The 17,181-nt window shown below is 51.1% G+C and overlaps 1 protein-coding gene and 1 long non-coding RNA gene across 8 annotated transcripts in view; one reads left to right on the forward strand and one right to left on the reverse strand.

Moving 5' to 3' along the window:
* LOC309977173 overlaps positions 1–17,181 on the reverse strand; it is a 336,876-nt gene that overhangs the window by 282,044 nt on the left and 37,651 nt on the right. The gene's annotated exons all lie outside the window — the stretch shown is intronic.
* Positions 206–12,176, forward strand: FXYD5 (FXYD domain containing ion transport regulator 5; the record flags this gene model as incomplete). Of its 7 annotated transcripts, XM_082862236.1 has the most annotated exons (10): positions 206–319; positions 786–901; positions 990–1,050; positions 2,862–2,942; positions 3,695–3,748; positions 5,072–5,170; positions 7,803–7,871; positions 9,175–9,204; positions 9,284–9,358; positions 11,861–12,176. In XM_082862236.1, the coding sequence occupies exons 3-10, from the start codon at positions 990–992 to the stop codon at positions 11,908–11,910; spliced, it is 519 nt and encodes a 172-aa protein (XP_082718362.1). In that variant the 5' UTR covers positions 206–319; positions 786–901. The 7 variants fall into 7 exon arrangements, with proteins under 7 accessions (XP_082718362.1, XP_082718365.1, XP_082718359.1 ...); XM_082862239.1 differs by lacking the exon at positions 7,803–7,871; XM_082862233.1 differs by lacking the exon at positions 11,861–12,176 and having other exon boundaries at positions 9,284–9,426.

Consider the following 17,181-nt stretch of genomic DNA (forward strand, 5'->3'; position numbering starts at 1 on the left):
CCCACCCCCACCCTCCCCTAGGCCGGGGGGTTGGAGGCCTCCGCCCAGCCTCTCACCCCGGCCCCCCCATAGCCCTCAACGTCTCCCCCTCCTGCTCCCACCCCGGGCTCTGAAGCCAGGAAACCCAAGAGGAAATGACTGAGCCCGTCTCGGTCCCCGCCCGCCAGCGCTCCCCTGGCCACACCCTCCGCCTGGACTCAGCCACTGCAGCTGCCCTCTCCGCACGAGGCTGCCGGCGGCTCGGGACCACCAGCTCTGACGTGAGTCTCTCCTCCGATCTTCCTCCGTCCGCTCCCCTCTGCCCAGGGGCCGGGCTCAGGTGGGTAGAGAGCGATCTTCTTGGCGCCTCTCCGCGCCCCCCCCCATGCATGCTCCCTGTCCCTCCGCTCCCCAGTACCTCCGTGTGCGGCATTGCTTCTCTCCTCCTGCCTCAGTCTCCCCAGCTCGCCTCCATCCCTCTCACCCTCCCAGATCTGCCCAGCATCCTGCTCTATTGTCCCTGCAGGGAGGCCCCTAACACCAACTCACTTTTTCCTCTGAGATCAGGAGCACATTACTCACTCTTCCTCTTTCCCCCTCCTAGCTGACTCCTCTGCTCTGAGGACTGCCCCGGAGGGAGGGACCGAGGTCCTCAGATCTCCTCCGGTGCCCCAGATCCCTCCCCTCGCCCTGCACGGTCAGTCCTGTCTAGCCCTTGAGTGCTTCTCCGCCTCAGCCCCGTGCAGTGGCTGCCACTCGAAGCCTGCTTTAGTCTGATGCTTCTTGTTTTCTTTGGGGACCTGCAGAGGGAAAGAGGGAGCGACTGCTGGCGATCCCCACTTCTGAGACCCTCCCCCTGGCCCTCCTTCCTGCAGCCAAAGACCCTGGCAGGGGTCTCTGAAGCCAGAGGTGCCTGCTCAGGGTAAGGAAGGGGGCTGCAGGGTCCCCGCGGGTTGCCCTGGGCCTGCCTCACTGACATCATGGCTGACCCCCGCTCTGGCTTGCTCTAGATGTCGCCCTTTGGTCGCGTGTGTCTCCTGGTCTTCGTTGGCCTGATTCTCCCCACCAGAGGTAAGGCCCAGCCCTGACTCCACCCTGCTGCAGAGCCCTCAGCCCCACTTCGGGTGCATGTGTTGCTGGGTGGACGGCTGGTGAATTTGGACGCTCTGTCCTGTGTCCTCAGTCCCCTCCTGAGCTGGCACCAGGAAGTGGGGGCCCCAATAAGGGGGCCAAGGTTACACCCTGTTTAGACACCTCAGACCTGGGTGGCTGCTTCCAACGAGTCTGGCCAGGGCCTGTCCTGCTGAGCATCCTCCATTTCACCTCCAAGAAGGACTCAACGGAGTTTGATTTGGCGGGGAGATGGGTGTCGGTTTCCTACTTGGCAGCCAGGAACACCGGACTCACAGCAGAGAAGCTCCCTGGGTTCCCCGGGTGATATATGATTAGGGAAAAGGGTGAGCTGGGGCCAGTCCAGGAGTTGGAGATGTCTCACCCTTACCTGAGAAGTGTTTTCTGAAGGCAGTCCCTGTGGTGGGCCTTTGCAGGTGCTTTCTACACGACAGGTGCTTGTTTCAGCTCCAGCTTTACTCTATGATGCTGTTGTCATGACCATTTTACAGACGAGGAAACTGAGGCTCAGTGAAGGAAAGTGCCCTGTGCCAGAGGCTAGCGAGTGGAGGGGCTGGGCTACAAGCCTGGAACCCAGAGCAAACTCTGCACTGAAGCTGCCCCATTTCTCTTTGATAAAATGGGTTTCCTGTGTTCATTCAGTCATTCAACAAGCGTTCACTGAGCAGATCCTATTCTAGGCACTGGGGAAAGAGCAATTGCATAAAACAGGAGCTCACATTCTAGTTGGAAAGACACACAGTAACTGACACATCAGTAAATTATATAGTATGCTAGAAGGAGAAAAGTGCTATAGAGAAAAACAGAGGAGAGAAATGAGGATTGTTTAAATAGGGTGATCAGGTAAGACCTCACCAGAAGGTGACATTTGGGCAGACACTTGAAGGAGAGGAGGGAACAAGCCAAGCAGGTATGTAAGGAACGAGCGCTGTCTGGAGAACGTGAGTGACAGCAGGCAGGCCAGGGTTCAGGTTCGGGTTTCGGTTAGGGTTAGGGTGGGAAGGGGCAGGGTGGTAAGAGGAGAGGTCAGAGAGGTGACAGGGCACCGGGTGGAGGGGGGACTTATGGGTTAGGTGAGGACTTTGGCTCTTACTAGGAGTGAGATGCAGCCAGAGGAGGGCCCTGATCTGGCTCAGGGGTTCACAGGCTCCCTCTGGCTGTGTGTGGGGAGCAGACTGTAGGGGCGGGATGGGAGCAGGGAGACCAGGGAGACCAGGGAGGAGGTTGTGTGGTGGTCCAGGAGGGAGAGCATGGAGGCTGGGCCAGGGTGGGGGACAGTGACTCTATCCAGCACTGACTGCATGTTAAGCAGTGCGGGAGACCTCCATCTCATTTCACCCTCTCTACAGTCCTGAGTAGTAGATTCAAGTATTATCCCCACTTTGCAGATGAGGCAGCCGAGGCTCAGAGAGGGGCTTCACTTGCTCCAGGACACACAGCAAAGAAGTTATTGGGAACAGATTTTGAGATCAGGGCCCTGGCTGAGTCTAGCACCTGGGCTCCTAGGCTAAACTGCCTCTCTCACTCCACAAGGATGGGTAGGGAGAGGCAGCTGCACGTCGGGTGCTGGGGTATTAGCATTTCTTAAAACACTTCCACCAAAGCTGATCACACATCTGTCTGCTGCTCCGCCAGCAGACAGGACTTCCTGGTTATCCCCCAAAGTTTCAGGAGGGAGGGCAGGGTAGGGGTTTCGGTGAGAGAAGGGGGACCAGAGGCTCCTCCCTGACTCCTCATCCTTGATTTCCCAGGACAGACATTGGAGGAGGCCACATCCATTACTCTAGCAGACCCAGTCACTGAGAACGTTCATGCCCTGACTCCAGCCCCAGGTGAGGAAAGAGGGACAGGTCTGTCAAGATCCTGTCATTGCAAATAACAATGGCAACAAAAATCTCAAACTTGGACCAAACGGGATTGTTTGGATTTGTGTAACTGAAAAGTCCAGGGGTAAACCTTCAGGCGTGTCTCCGTCTAGGCTCAGATTATGCTCTCAGGAACGTGGCTCCATCTCCTGGTTCTGTTTTCTCTGTGATGGCTTCGTTTTCAGGCAGATTCTCCTTTTATGGAGCAAAGATGGCCCATAGAGACCTGGAGCTTCTATCCTACCTGCTAAGAATCCAGAGGAAAGAGAATTTCCCCTTCCCCGATCCAGCAGATGCCCCAGAGCTGGGTGTCATTGACCAGGCTCAGGTCACACACCCACCTGTGAGCGGATCACTGTGGCCACAGGCATAGAAAACTCATTGGCCAGACCCGGGTCTCGTGTTTAACTTCCAACAGGGCTGGTGCCAGGCCCATTGAACCAAGTGGACTGACAGTCAGGGAAGGATGGCTCCCCAAAGGAAGTTCAGGGGGCTCTTACCAGACGCGGGTGCGTGCTGAGTAGGGGAAAAGACATCTGTGGGAGGGGAGGGCCTGAGGCCAGGGAGACACTGGCATCCCATTTGGGCAGTTAGCAAATGGCTGGATTAATTCGTTTCCATGACATCAAATTTGAGTTGCTATGGAAATCCCCCTGTACCTCCATCCATGCACCTTCTCTGCATCTTCTCTCTTTTCTCTTCCTGTTTCCGGACTCCAGACACCGTCCAACCAGAACTCCAGCCCACTCCTCAGACTTCAACCCTGCAGGCTGGTAATGAGTTGGGCAGGGCAGAGGGTGGGGAGGTGGGCCTGGGACAGACATTGTTGTCCCTCTTCCTCTGACACTCTGGGTCCTTGATTACCCATTTCAGTCCCCCAGTGCTGAATCCCCAGGTTTACTTTGTCGTGGGGCAGCCAGCTAACTCCATTCACTTCTTGTAAAAATTGTTTGAAATCATGAAAAATAACATGCCTATAGAAAAATATAAAACCCATAAGTGTACAACTTAAATTACTCTAAGTTGAACCCATGTAACCATGAGCCAGGTCAAGGAATAGAGCTTTGCAGACACCCCAGAAACTCCCTGTATGCCAACCCCTTCATTTTCTTCCTTTTATCTCTTTATCTTTTTCCTTTTTTGAATTTTCACATCATTTCTTTCACCCTTTCTTGGAATATAACATCATTCAAAAAGTGTTCACCAGTTTTGTCCATTACTGTTTAGTGGTACATAAACACGTTCTCCTTGGAAATAAAAAGAATATTGCAGGTAAGATGAAATCCCTTCATCCACTCCCCATTCTCATTCTCTTCTCCCTCTCTGAGAGGTCCCCACCATTAGTGTTACGTTGGGAGTAGTTCCCCAGTGATACTGCATCACATGTGTATTAACTGGGGAAAACATACTAATTGGGAGGTGTCGTTGTGGGAGCTTAAGGGTACCGTATGACTGTTGTTCAGCAACTTGCTGTTTTCCCCCATGCAATAATGTGTTTGGAAGCTCTTCCCACAGTCCTATAGAAGCATCCATGTGGGTCTTTTTCACTGCGTGGCATTCTGCAGGGTGCCGGTGCACAGCTGATGAAGCCATGCCCGTCTTGATGAACATATTGGTTGCTTCCAGTGCTTCTTGTTGCTTGCAGTGCCGCAATGAGCAAGCCTGTCCCCTCCTCCTTGAGCGCTTATAGCACAAATTAAGTGCCGGTCATGGTTCTAAATATTTCACCCTCATTCACTCATTCAATCCTCACACAAACCCTCTGAGGTAGAAATGAGCATTAGCTTCGCTTTACAGGAGGCTCAGAGTAACTCACCCAAGGTGTCACCGAAAGTCAGTGACACGGCTAGGATGAGGGTCCAGGAACCTGGCTCTAAAGTTTACCCACGACACGGTGGGGCAAAGGCACACTGCTTTGCCCTGCCACCAGCGGCGCGTGAGAGAGTCCCCCTCTCTCATCCCCACAGCAGCACTTGTACATGGATGTCTTTGATTTTTGCCAACTTGAGGAGGGGAGAGGGCCCCTTGCTGCTTTCTGCAGGTCCCTGATTCGCTTCTTTCTTACCCTCCCCTCCTTTCTCTTCCGACCTGAGTAGAAACAACCCCGAACCCGATGGAGATCCACACCCAGGAACCGACGGAAATGGATGTGCTTCTAACACCAGGTCCGGGGACAGACAAGAGCAGGACGCAAGGTAGAGCCTGGGACTAGAACAGCAACATATGAGTTGTGTCTAATTCTCCATCTAGGTCGGCATTTCCCTGAGTACGTTTCTCAGAGCACCTGTTTGGGGAATTAATACATTTTTCAAAAAAAATTTTCTCGGTTTGCGGTCAAAGGTATTCGGGAAACTCTGAGTTAAAGTTAAACACGTTTCTATCTGGCAGGACTTCTCGGAGTCGTAATAAAGCTTGTTTGTAGCAGACATCCCAAGAGGGAGCATCTAGTTTGCAGCGTTTTCCAAACTTGGTAGACTCTGGAACCCTCTTTATTCAGATCCCTTCGAAGGGCTGGTGCGGGAAATGTACCTGTAGGTGTTTCCTTGGTGTAGATCTTCTTAATGTTAGAGCAGGAGCTGTTCAGTTGCAAAACTCGGAAAACCCAACTGGAAAAAAAAAAAAAAAGATGTATTAGCGATATACGCTCTGTAAAGTACAGAGGCACCAATTTCAGGCACAGCTGGGCTCAAGCACTGTCATCATGACTGACTTGCTTCCTCTCTCAGCTCTGTTTTCTTCATTCTCAAGCGGCTTTTCCCCTCTTAGTGACAAAGGTGGTCCCGTAGCTCTAAGTTTAGGCTACAAACTCAGCAGCTAGAGCGCATCTCTAGCTGAAAGGCCTAGAGTTGACTCTCATTGGCCCAGCTGGGGTTATGTGCCTATGTCTGACCAATGGGAGCCTGGGAAATGAACAGCTCTGACTGGTCAGGCCCTGAGTCTGTGCCCCATGTGTGATCTGCATAGACCAAGAGTCAGGGAAGAGGTGGCTCCCCTCAGGACAAGGGAGTTAATGTTACCAGAGGCGTGGGAAAGGGGGATGAGCAAAAATAAAGGTGATAGGGGGTCTCTAATGCCTGTGTGATGATCCATATTTGAGAGGCAGCCCCCACTGGAAAGTACTATAGATTAGGCCACTCCCAGGCTGAGTTGCAATGCATGGTTGCTCAGACTGGGCACTGCACAAGAGCACTACCTAGAAGGTCACACCATTCTGCTTGTAGATTTTTTTATCATTGTTGCAGCTTCCCAGTGATGGCAGTAAAGCATCTCCTTCTGAAAGAATCTGTCTATTAAAACAATTTTACAACAGATGGAAATACGGTGTCTTGGGGAAGGGAGCTTATTTTATTTTGTACAACAGTGGGGTTTGGGGGTGTAGCAGCTGTTTCCACATTTTCCAAATGAGAAAACATCTTCACATCTCCGGATTCACTCACTCTGAGTCCTTGCTGACCTGGGTTACCCTATGTGGTATTCCTTGTTCCTGGTTGTACGTGATGGAAATTCAACTGGGTCGAGGGGGGTCAAGGAGCCAAGTGGTAAAAGGCACTGCTGAGCCCAGCGCCCCCAGAGCCTCTCTCCCTTCTTCGCCTTTGTCTCTCTTGCACTGGAGCTTGTTTTCCACCTGGCAAGGAGATGGCCAGCTCAGAACTTCCGTCACCTAGCGTCCACTCAAAAGCCCTACTTGGAATTTGAAAGGTAGGGAAAGGTGAGACTGGGTCACATGCTCCCCCTTGTGGCTGGGTTACAACAGGAGACCCAGATGGTCTGGGGAAGCAGGAACATTTCCCCCCCAAAGAAAGGGGACTGTTGCCAGAAGAAGGGAGGAGTGAGAGCCAGGTAGACAATAGCAACAACGTGCTAAGGGTTTGCTCCATGCGGAAAGCTCTTGGCTTTCACGTGGTCACTCGTTCACTGCTGACAGCTACCCTATGTGGGAGGAGCTGTCAGTACCCCTTTTTACAGGGAAGGGAACTGAGGCCCAGAGAGGTTACTTGGCTGGCCCTAGGCCACACAGTGCAAAGTGGCAGAACCAGAATTTGAGCCCAGGTTCCCACACACCGGAGTGGCCGGGGCGAGGGCCGGGGGGCGGGGCATGAGCACCACGTACCACTGAGGCTGTGCCTTTCTTACATGTCCTGTGGTCCCTCCATCTTTACCCTGGATCTGGCTCATCCCTTTTCTTGGAAGAACGTTTCCTGAACATCTCGTAATTGGTTCCCATTTAGGAAACGAGGTGCTGAGGCTGGCCTGGGGAGCCAGGTCATGAGGCAGCTTCTCTGCATGCTGACTTCACACCGGGGCATCAGGCAGGGATGGCCACCTCACTGAGGACATTTCTCAGTGCCAGAGGGGCAGGTCTTCCCTTGGGTATTGATTTGTTTTTTTTTTTTTAAAGAGAGGAACCCGCTGGTGTTTCTGGTCTGGGAGCGGAGGCAAAATTCAACATGTTTTCTAACAAGCATCTCCAGGCTCTGTAACTGGGTCAGGGTTCTGGAGGCCCCTGTCTGGCTCTGACAGATGTGACCCTTTATTCCTGATCACGGGGTGGTCCGGGAGGTCCTAGGAGAGGAGCCAGGGGTTCCTCGGGGGTCGGAGCTGTTGGTCCTAATCGGGGGCTGCAGGCTTATTGCAGTATTTCCATACCTGCCACTCCTGGCTGCCTCTGTGGGTGGGAGGCGGGGATACCTGGCCTGCGCCCTGAAGGTAGGCGTGGGAGAGGGGCTTCTCCCAGACGCAGACGTTCAGTTGTCTTTTGTTTCCCTCCACGGCTCACTCCTGCCCTCCACCATCTTCTGGCCACTCTCTGTGCTGATCCCACTCAAGGCCCCACGCCCCCCAAGACTCAACTCCCACGCAAAAACGTCAGGACGGACCCCGCCCTCAGGCAGACTGGTCAGTAGCTCCCTTCCCAGACTGGACACAGGCTATTTCCTACTCACTGTGTGTTTTTAGCGCCTCAGTACTGCCCAGCACAGAATAGTGTTCAGTAAACAGGGGTCGGGCGAATACCTGACTTCAGGGCTGGTGTTCTTGTGGGTGGGCACAGGGTAGACACACAAGAAATGTCTGAATAGATGAATGAATGCATAAGTGAGTGCTGCATGCCGACGACCCCCAAACCCAATGGCTTATAATGACAATCATTTAGGGACTTGCCTGGTGGGCCAGGGGTTAAGACTTGGCGCTCCCGACGCAGGGGGCCAAGTTGAATCCCTGGTCAGGGAACTAGTTCCCGCATGCCACAACTAAAAGAGCCCACGTGTCGCAGCTAAAAGAGCCTGCATACCACAGTGAAGATCCCACATGCCGCAACTAAGACCGGACGCAGCCAAAAAAAAAAGACAACCATGTATGTAGCTCTCAGGTTTGCAGCTTAGAAGTTTAGTCTGGGCTTGGCTGGGTGCTCCTCTGGTCTCAGCTGGACTTACCTGCGCATTGGAGATCAGGTTGGGGTCAGCAGGGAGCTCGGTTTGCAGGGGCACCTTGATTCTTCCCCTCCCGGTCTTATCTTCCACTTCCTGTCCAGCCAACCCCAGTGAACAGATGGAAATGATACACCCACGGGTCATATAGAGAGTTCATTCGTTCATTCAAGCAATATTCATTGAGCATTTATGGTGTGCTGGGCACTGCTCTAGGTGCCGGGGTACAGCAGTGAATGAGACAGACAAAAATCTCTTCCCTAATGAAGGAAACGTTTTCATGGGGAGAGAGAGACAATACATAAGAATCATAATAACTATATATGAGGTGGTTTTAAGCTGCTATCAAGAAAAACGAAGAAAAAAAGGAATAAAATAGAAAAATGAAGCAGGGTTAGGGTGAGAGAACGACTGGAGAGTATTTTCTGTAAAGGGCCAGGGAGACCTCACTGAGAAGGAGCTGAGGGGGAGCCATGTGGACATCTGGGGAAGGGAGCTTCAGGCAGCAGGGGCAGCCAGTGCAAAGGCCCTGGGGTGAGAAAGGGTCTGCATGGTCACCAGTGGGGGTGGGGGGGTGGGGGTGGAGCCCAGTAAGTGAGGGGGGCAAGTGAGGAGAAAAGGTTAGAGGTGAAGGGAACCAGACTGTGTGCTGAGTAAGGACTTCAGTTTTGCTCTAAGTGCACCAAGGCTGAAACCCAGGTGTCTCTGCTCTGACTCTGACTCTCACTCACCGATTCACTCCACAAACCTTTGCTCTCTTCTGTCCCCTCCAGGTTCAAGCGAGGACGACCCCTTCTCCTATGGTAAGTTACCCATGGGAGGCTGTGGGGAGAGGAGGGTGCAGGCCCCTCTCGCCACACGCTTCCATTTCTCTCTCTGCAGATGAGGGCACCCTCCGGAAACGGGGCCTGCTGGTGGCAGCCGTGCTGTTCATCACCGGCATCGTCATCCTCACCAGTGAGAACGGGGGTTGGGGGGGAGGGGCATCAGGACTGGGAGGGAGGAGGCCTTGGCTTGGACTCTGACGGAGGGTAGGTTCTTGAAGGCCCCTGAGCAAGGTTGTTTTAAAGGAGGCATATCCATATAAGCCTCCCCAGAGTGCAGTGGCTTAAGATGATAACCATTCACTGAGTTCTCAATTCCGCAATTTGGAAACTTAGGCTGGGCTCAGCTGGATGGTTCTTCTGGTTGCAGCTGGATTTATTCACGTGTCTGAGGTCAGCCGCGGGTCAGCAGGGAGCTCTGCTTCTATGGGCACCTGAGTTCTTCACCTGGTGGTCTTCTCCAGCAGGCTAGCCTGCGCTTGTTCACACAGCGGTGGCAGGGGAATGCGATGGTGCAGCTCCCCAGGATTAGCAATAGCGGGAAGCTTTGATGGCCCCGGGCTGCGTGAGTGAGGAGAGGTAATGGCTGCGCCAGGGCCTGATGAGAGATGGAAGCGGAGGAGGGGGCCCCAGGCAGGAACTGTGGCTTCAGAGAGAGGTTTCCAGCCGTGCCTCCTGGTAAGCCCACCGGGAGGGAGCGGGGCAGGGGTCGAGGGGATCGGATACCTCAGCCTCTCTCTCCTCCTGCCCTCCTCTCTCCCTCCAGGGCCTGTGGGCTGCGGCCTCTCAAGTCAGCCTCCCAGGGCCCAGTGTCGAGCAGGGAAGGGGGGCAAAGGGAGATTAACAAGTGGAGAAACTAATTTTTTAAGAAGTTTAAAAAATGTTACAGATTAAGGGGCTTCCCTGGTGGCGCAGTGGTTGAGAGTCCGCCTGCCGATGCAGGGGACACGGGTTTGTGCCCCGGTCTGGGAAGATCCCACATGCCGTGGAGCGGCTGGGCCCGTGAGCCATGGCCGCTGAGCCTGCGCGTCTGGAGCCTGTGCTCCGCAACGGGAGAGGCCACAACAGTGAGAAGACCACGTACCGCCAAAAAAAAAAAAAAAGTTACAGATTAAGTAAAACACGAGGGCAACCAGTTTGCAAGCTCTCAGTTAAGCTGTACAACCCACGCCAAGTTTTATGAGTGACCTCTCTTGTCCAACTTCCTTATCAGGAAAATGGGCACAGCCTCAGCTTTTTGCTTTAAGGTGGGAGACGGAACACTGATAGAATTAAAGAGATCGCTGATGCGTGTCTGATCCTGTTGAATCAGGGAGTCAAGCACTGTTGCCTCAGTTGTTCAGCTTGTGCTTATAGATCCTGACTTAGTGCCAGACCCTGTTCTCTCCCCTGTGGGAAAAGTGAGGCTCAGAGAGTTGAGAAGTTTGTCCAAGGTCACATAGCACAGAAAAATCAGGGAATGACTGGACCCAGGTCTGTGTGAGGGCAGAGCCTATATGTTAGCTCTGGGACCATAAACTGTTCCAGTGACATTTGTGAGCACCTACTCTGTGCCCAGCCTGTGCTGTGATGCTGGGGGCCCTGGTCCCCACCCTCGGAGAACTCACAGCTGGTGGGGGGATGACAATAAACAGCTCAACACATTAATGAACAGAGTGGAGCAGAGGTACAGGAAAAAAGAATTACCAGGAGGAAAATAAAGATGGGTTGAGACGGATGGGGAGAGGTACTCCCTCTAAAGAGGTAAAATCAGAATGGATTCTGATAAGGAAGATGATTTTAAAAAACAGGTAGAGGGAGCAGCAAGTGCAAAGTGCCAGACGCAGGAATGAGCTTAGCGTGTTGCAATAACCACGGGAAGAGGCTAGGGTGGCTGGGGCAGTGTGAGCGGGAGAGGGGTAGGAGGTGAGTCTAGAGGGACAGGGAGGTGTAGGTAAGGGTGGCAGCCAGGAGATGGGAGAAGGCTGTTTTCTGAAGTCCCCTTTGTTTTCTAAGATCCCCCTCATTTGCTTTGGCCCAGCCCCCTGGCCTTCCTGCTCTCCCTTAACCCCACCTGTCTACTTCTGCCTCAGGGCCTTTGCATTGACTGTGCCTTATGCCTGGAACACCCTTCCTCCATATGTCCGTGTGGCCCCCCCCTCACCTCCTCATTGAGGCCCCTCTAGTCACTGCCATGAGGATGCCCTCAGCTCCTGGGTCTCCCTGCATCCTTCCTTGTTTTATTTTTCTTCCCAGCATGCATCACTGTCTGACACATCACTGTATGTGCCCTTGACTTAGTTCTTCTTCTCATTGTCGGTCTCCCCCACTAGAAAGCTCTACTAGGGCAGGGATTTTATCCATTCTTGCTGCCAACTGTGCTCCCAGTGCCTAGGTCACTGCCTGGCACAGAGTAGGTGCACAATAAATGTTTGCTGAACACATGAATGACACACAAGCTAGGGCTCCTCTGCGTAGGGGTGGGGGGAGGTCCCCCCTGCGGACCTTTGCACCAGCTCTTCCCCCGTCAGCTTCTTGTCACTTGCTCAGAGTTGCCTTGGAGCCTCCCGAGGGGAGGCTCGTCCTCCGGCACCCAGATCACCGCAATAATCGATATTGTTCCGACTCATGACTGAACCATTTCCTTCACCTACAGGTGGCAAGTGTAGGCAGTTGCCCCGGTTATGCCGGAGTCATGACAGATGAGTCCGTTGGAAGTGGGGGCTGATGACCCGATGGGCACCCCGAGACTGAGCCCCTGCCGGCTCACCGTGCCTGGCCTCATCCCTCCCCTCGAAGGACCTACAGACTAGTCAACAAAGCCCAGCCTGAGAGGTAGGACGTGGATGCAGCCAGAGCCGGAACTGGTGGCCTGAGCCCGCTACTCTCCCAGCCCTGCCCTCCCTGAAGGCTGACTGGCTCCCCATTTATCCATTCTGTTCCGACAAGAAGTAAAGCACTGTGGTCTTTGCGCCATGGTCTCTGATCATTCCTGACCGGGGAGTGGAAGAAAGCAGCAGTGGCTGGGGCAGGGACCCCAGGAGTAAAGTGAGGGAGTCACGGACTCCAAAGCCAAGCTGGGGGCCGCAGTGAACGAAGCCAGCCTGGGTGAGGTGGGAAGGATGGGGGCAGGGGCGGGCCACAGGGGAATCTGGCCGATGGGAGGGTCAGTGTTGGACTCCACCCATGGCAGATCGAGACCCCTGGCCTGGTCCTTGTGCAGAGCCTGGTATCCAAAGCCAGCTCACCCCTGACACTGAGAGGCAACACTGCTAACCGGGCAAACACAGAGGGAGGGCCCAGGCCCACGGTGACCCTCTTTTTTCCCAGTCTGGGTCCCTCAGCATGTGAGTGTGGACACCCCACCCTGCACATCCAAGGTCCATCCACACCCCTGGTTGCCTCTTGGTCTTAGGGCTGTGCCCACAAAGAAAGCCACGCAGGCCCTGGAGTGGGCTCAGAGTAGCCTGGGTGGGGAATTCCAGGGTCCTGGGGGCCCAGAGCATGGCTGAGAAGGGGCACAGGCTCCTGAAAGCCCTTAGGTTCTGCAGCCCGTGGGGAGGGACTCAACCAGATGAGATGGGAGCAGGCCCTCTGAAGTGCAGGGCCTGGGGTGGGGACCTCTGCTCAGGGTCAAGGGTCATCATGCCAAGCCAAGAGACAAGGTCCTGTTCAAGGCGGTTGCATAACAATGTTTCACAAACTTCAGGTCATAGCCTGTTCCCGGGGTTACAAAATCAATTTAGTGGGCTGTGAGTAGCATTAAAAAAAAAAGAAAAAGAAGTAATAAAACAGAAAATAAAATATCAGAATATATCACAAATAATATGACATTGTAGATAGATTTTTGCCCCATTTTTATCCCACCTGTATTATTATTCATTTTTTAAGAGAAGAACACCCTTTTTAACTTAAATGAATATATTTAAAAAGGCACAGTGAGGGGGCCTTCCCTGGTGGCCCAGTGGTTAAAACTCCACACTTCCACTGCAGGGGGCACAGGTTAGATCCCTGGCCTAGGGAACTAAGATCCTGCATGCTGCATGGCGTGGCCAAAATAAACCCCCCCCAAAAAAGGCACAATGATATATGGAAAACCAATACTGCTTCATATAAATAGAAGATAGCCAAAAAGATAAATTCAATGAAACAAATACATATATTTTATGCAATATATTGTATATGTGACATATATTATGTATAATATATGTATACTATCTATGTGATATACATCATACATGATATATATATAATATACATATGGGGGGATACTAAAAATATTTTTTGATTGGCACTCCCCACCTACGAATCAGAACAGATACTTAACCAATCAGGAGGGAATATCATTCATATATATATATATCTCATATATTACACATATATGTATATATTCATGTGTAATGTGTTATATCTATTAAATTGAATATAAATTAAATATGAAATTGTCACTATTCAAATTTTTTGACCTATAAAAACAATTTCATGTGGCTCAACTAATGATGATGGTGTAAAACAGATTTCATACTGCAGGTCACTTTTTAAACATATTGAAAAGCACTGGGGAGAGGGAGATATGCTTGTCACATATACGCTTGTCACATATGGTTGTCACAGCGAAGGAACTAAGGTTCTTTCTCAGAACAGGAAGTGCTGGCAGCCACATTTGCCCCCTGGCTGGATGGCCACAGGAGTATGTGGAAGATGTCTCTAGTATTTCCCAAACTTCAGTCATCACGCGTGCTCTTCACAATTTTTGCTGTATTTTCATCCTGCCTGTACTATTATTATTCACTTTTTAAAAAATCAGCTCCCTTTTTAACTTAAATACATTTATTTTAAAAGGCGCAATCGTATGTGGAGACCTAGTACTGCTTGATGTAGATAGAAGATAGCCATAGAGATAAATCCAATGAAGACAAGCAAGGAGAAAGACAGACGGCATTCGAGCTGGATACTGAGTTGCTGGCTGAGGGCTCTGAGCTGGAGGCCAGAGTCTGCTCTGTTGGAGGAGAGATCAGGTGTCAGGGCTGTGATTGTTTCCTTACCGCCCAAAGACACTGCAGAGTTTGGGAGGCCCAGAAGCACCCTCACTTCTGATGCCAACTATAAGACTGAGTGTGCCCAAGACCACCCTTGGGTTTGCTAGTTCACTAAAAGGACTCACAGAACTCACTGAAAGTCATTATTCTCACAGTTACGGTTTATTACAGTGAAATACAGTGTTTTACAGTTCCCTACAGTGAAGGGAAGCAGATTAGGATTAGCCAAGAAAAGAGACACATAGGGCAGAGTCTAGGAGTGTTCCAGACATGAGACCCCCAGTTGTCCTCTCCTAGTGGAGCTGTGGACAGTGCTATCTTCTGGCAACAATGTGTGACAGTGCACATGGAGTACTGCCAACCAGGGCAGCTCCCACAAGCTCTGGTGTCCAAAGGTTTTACTGGAGCTCAGTCACAAAGACATGACTGACCACCCACGTGGTCACCTTACTTTCCAGCCCCTCTGGGGCTGATACCTGTGACCCAAAGGCCCTACCATAAATCCCATTGTTAAAAACTATCTAGGCTGGCCCAAGTCCCCCAGGTAAAGAAAGACACTCTTTTCAGGCAGGACATTCCAGGGGCTTCGAGATTACCTTCCAGGAGCTGAGCACAAAAGCCAGCCATCTCTTTACTAAACAGAGTCTTCCTCCCTCGTATCATTTGATGGATTAAATGATATTCAAAGAGCAATTTACTCTCGTGATGCAATTCAATGTGAGTTAATATTGTTTGGGGCCTAAAACCATTTCGCATGCCACCACTGGAGCAAAGCCTGAACTTGAGGAATCACCAACACACGAGCATGCCTGACAGCCTCCGGGGCAGAACTAGGGCAGTGCTGACCCACTTCATCATAACTGGGGAACTGGTGCTGGGCGTCCACTCCCCCCTCATTCCATCTTCCCATGGGGTAGAGATGAAAAAGCTGATACTGTTTTTCAAAGATGCCCTTGATATGGAGTTCTGGATGCAGATTCAACTCTGCTAGTTAGAGGCCCTCGTATGAAATTGGAAAGCCAGAGAGATCATCCTCTGCCCAACTGGCTGTTTTCTGTTGACAAGTAGGGTTGCCAAGGTGATGAGTTTGGGACCGCACCGTTCCGGTGTCCAGTCGCTAGCTTCGTGGGCATTAAGAGGCAGTTATGCACACACACACACAAACGATATCTAAATGGCCAATAAACACATGAAAAGATGCTCAACATCCCTAGTTATGAGCAAAAAGTAAATGAAAACGAGAGAGACACCACCACACACAGAATGGCTAAAATTAGAAAGACTACCAATAGCAAATGCTGCAGAGAATGTGGAGCAAGTGGAACCTTCATCCGTTGCTGTAAATTGGAGTGTAAATCAGTACAGTCACTTTCGAAAGCTATCCGTTCTTTAAAAGGGTAAATGTACACTTAACCTATGATCCAGCAGTTCAATGCTTAAATATCTATCCAAGAGAAAGGAAACCAGATGTCCAGAAAAGACTTGTACTACACAAGTGTTTATAGCAGCAGTATGTGTAATAGCGAAGGACAGGAAACGATCTAAATATCCATCAGCATAGGTGAGTGGATACAAACTGTGGCATACTTGTGCGATGGAATACTACTCAGCGATAAAAAGAAGAATGACTGGTACACACGACAGCATGAATGAATCTCAAAAGCATTATCCCGAGTGAAAGGAACCAGGTACAAGAGAGCACATGCTGTGTAATTCCACTTATATGAAATTCTGGAATAAGCAAAGCTAATTGATGGTGATAGAAGTCAGGACAATAGTTGCCTCTACTACTATCATGTTGCCTTTACTATGAGAGCAAGAGGTTGATGGAGAAGGGACATGAGGGAACTTTCTTGAAGGATTGAAATGTTCTGTACCCTGACAGTGATGCAGATTAATTGAATGTATATATTGGCCAGAGCTGGCTGAACTGTACACTTAAGATCTGTGTACTTTACTACATGTGAATTATACCTCAACACAAAACACAACAGACTGGAAACCAAAAGGGCAGTTATGTCCTGGGCTGCGATGACGTCCGGGTCCTGGGTCAGAGATAGAGCTACAAGATTCTGAAGATGCCATGTACAATGGGTCCTCTTGATTGGGGTGGAGGGAGAAGCTCCCCAGGTGGGTCAGTTTGGCCATTGTGAAATGAGAAAAAAAAAAAAAAATATATATATATATTTATATTTGGTTTTGCTCCCAGTTCCCGGCACACACTTCCTAAAACCCTTGTAATTTCCTAAACGAGAGGAAATTACATTAGGAGCATCTTTCATTCTAATATTTGGTCTCTGATCCCAGTTCCTGATGTGGAGCTCCGAAATCCCTTGGAATTTCCTGGCTGATAGGAGTGTCTTTTGTTCTAATGAAGCAATGCCTGGTGGGCTCCTGGATGGGGGCTGGTCACCAGAAAGACCGAGGCACGGTTAGAAGCTTGGAACTTTCAGCCCCACTCCTTACCTTCCGGGAAGGAGAGAGGGGCTGGCAATTGAGTTAATGGTTGACCATGCCTACATGATGAAGTAACCTCTATAAAAATCCCAAAATTATGGGGTTCAGAGAACTTCCACGTTGGTGAGCACATCTACATACCAGGAGGGTGATGCACCTCAACTCCAGGGGGACAGAGGCTCCTGTGCTCAGGACCCTTCCAGATCTTGCCTTATGAACTTCTTCATCTGGCTGTTTACCTGTATCCTTTATCACATCCTTTATTATATGATGAACTGGTCAATGTAAGTGTTTCCCTGAGTTCTGTGAGCTATTCTGGGAAACAATCGAATCCAAGGGTTGGGGGGAGTCATGGGAACCTCCAATGGTAACCAAGTTGGACAGAAGTTGTGGATGACCTGGGGCCCTGCTAGTGATTGGCATCTGAAGTGGGGGGCAGTCTTGTGGGACTGAGCCCTTAACCTGTGGTGTCTGCACTAAT

Source organism: Leucopleurus acutus, assembly GCF_964270905.1.
Source record: "Leucopleurus acutus genome assembly, chromosome: 20".
Classification (NCBI taxonomy): Eukaryota; Metazoa; Chordata; class Mammalia; order Artiodactyla; family Delphinidae; genus Leucopleurus; species Leucopleurus acutus.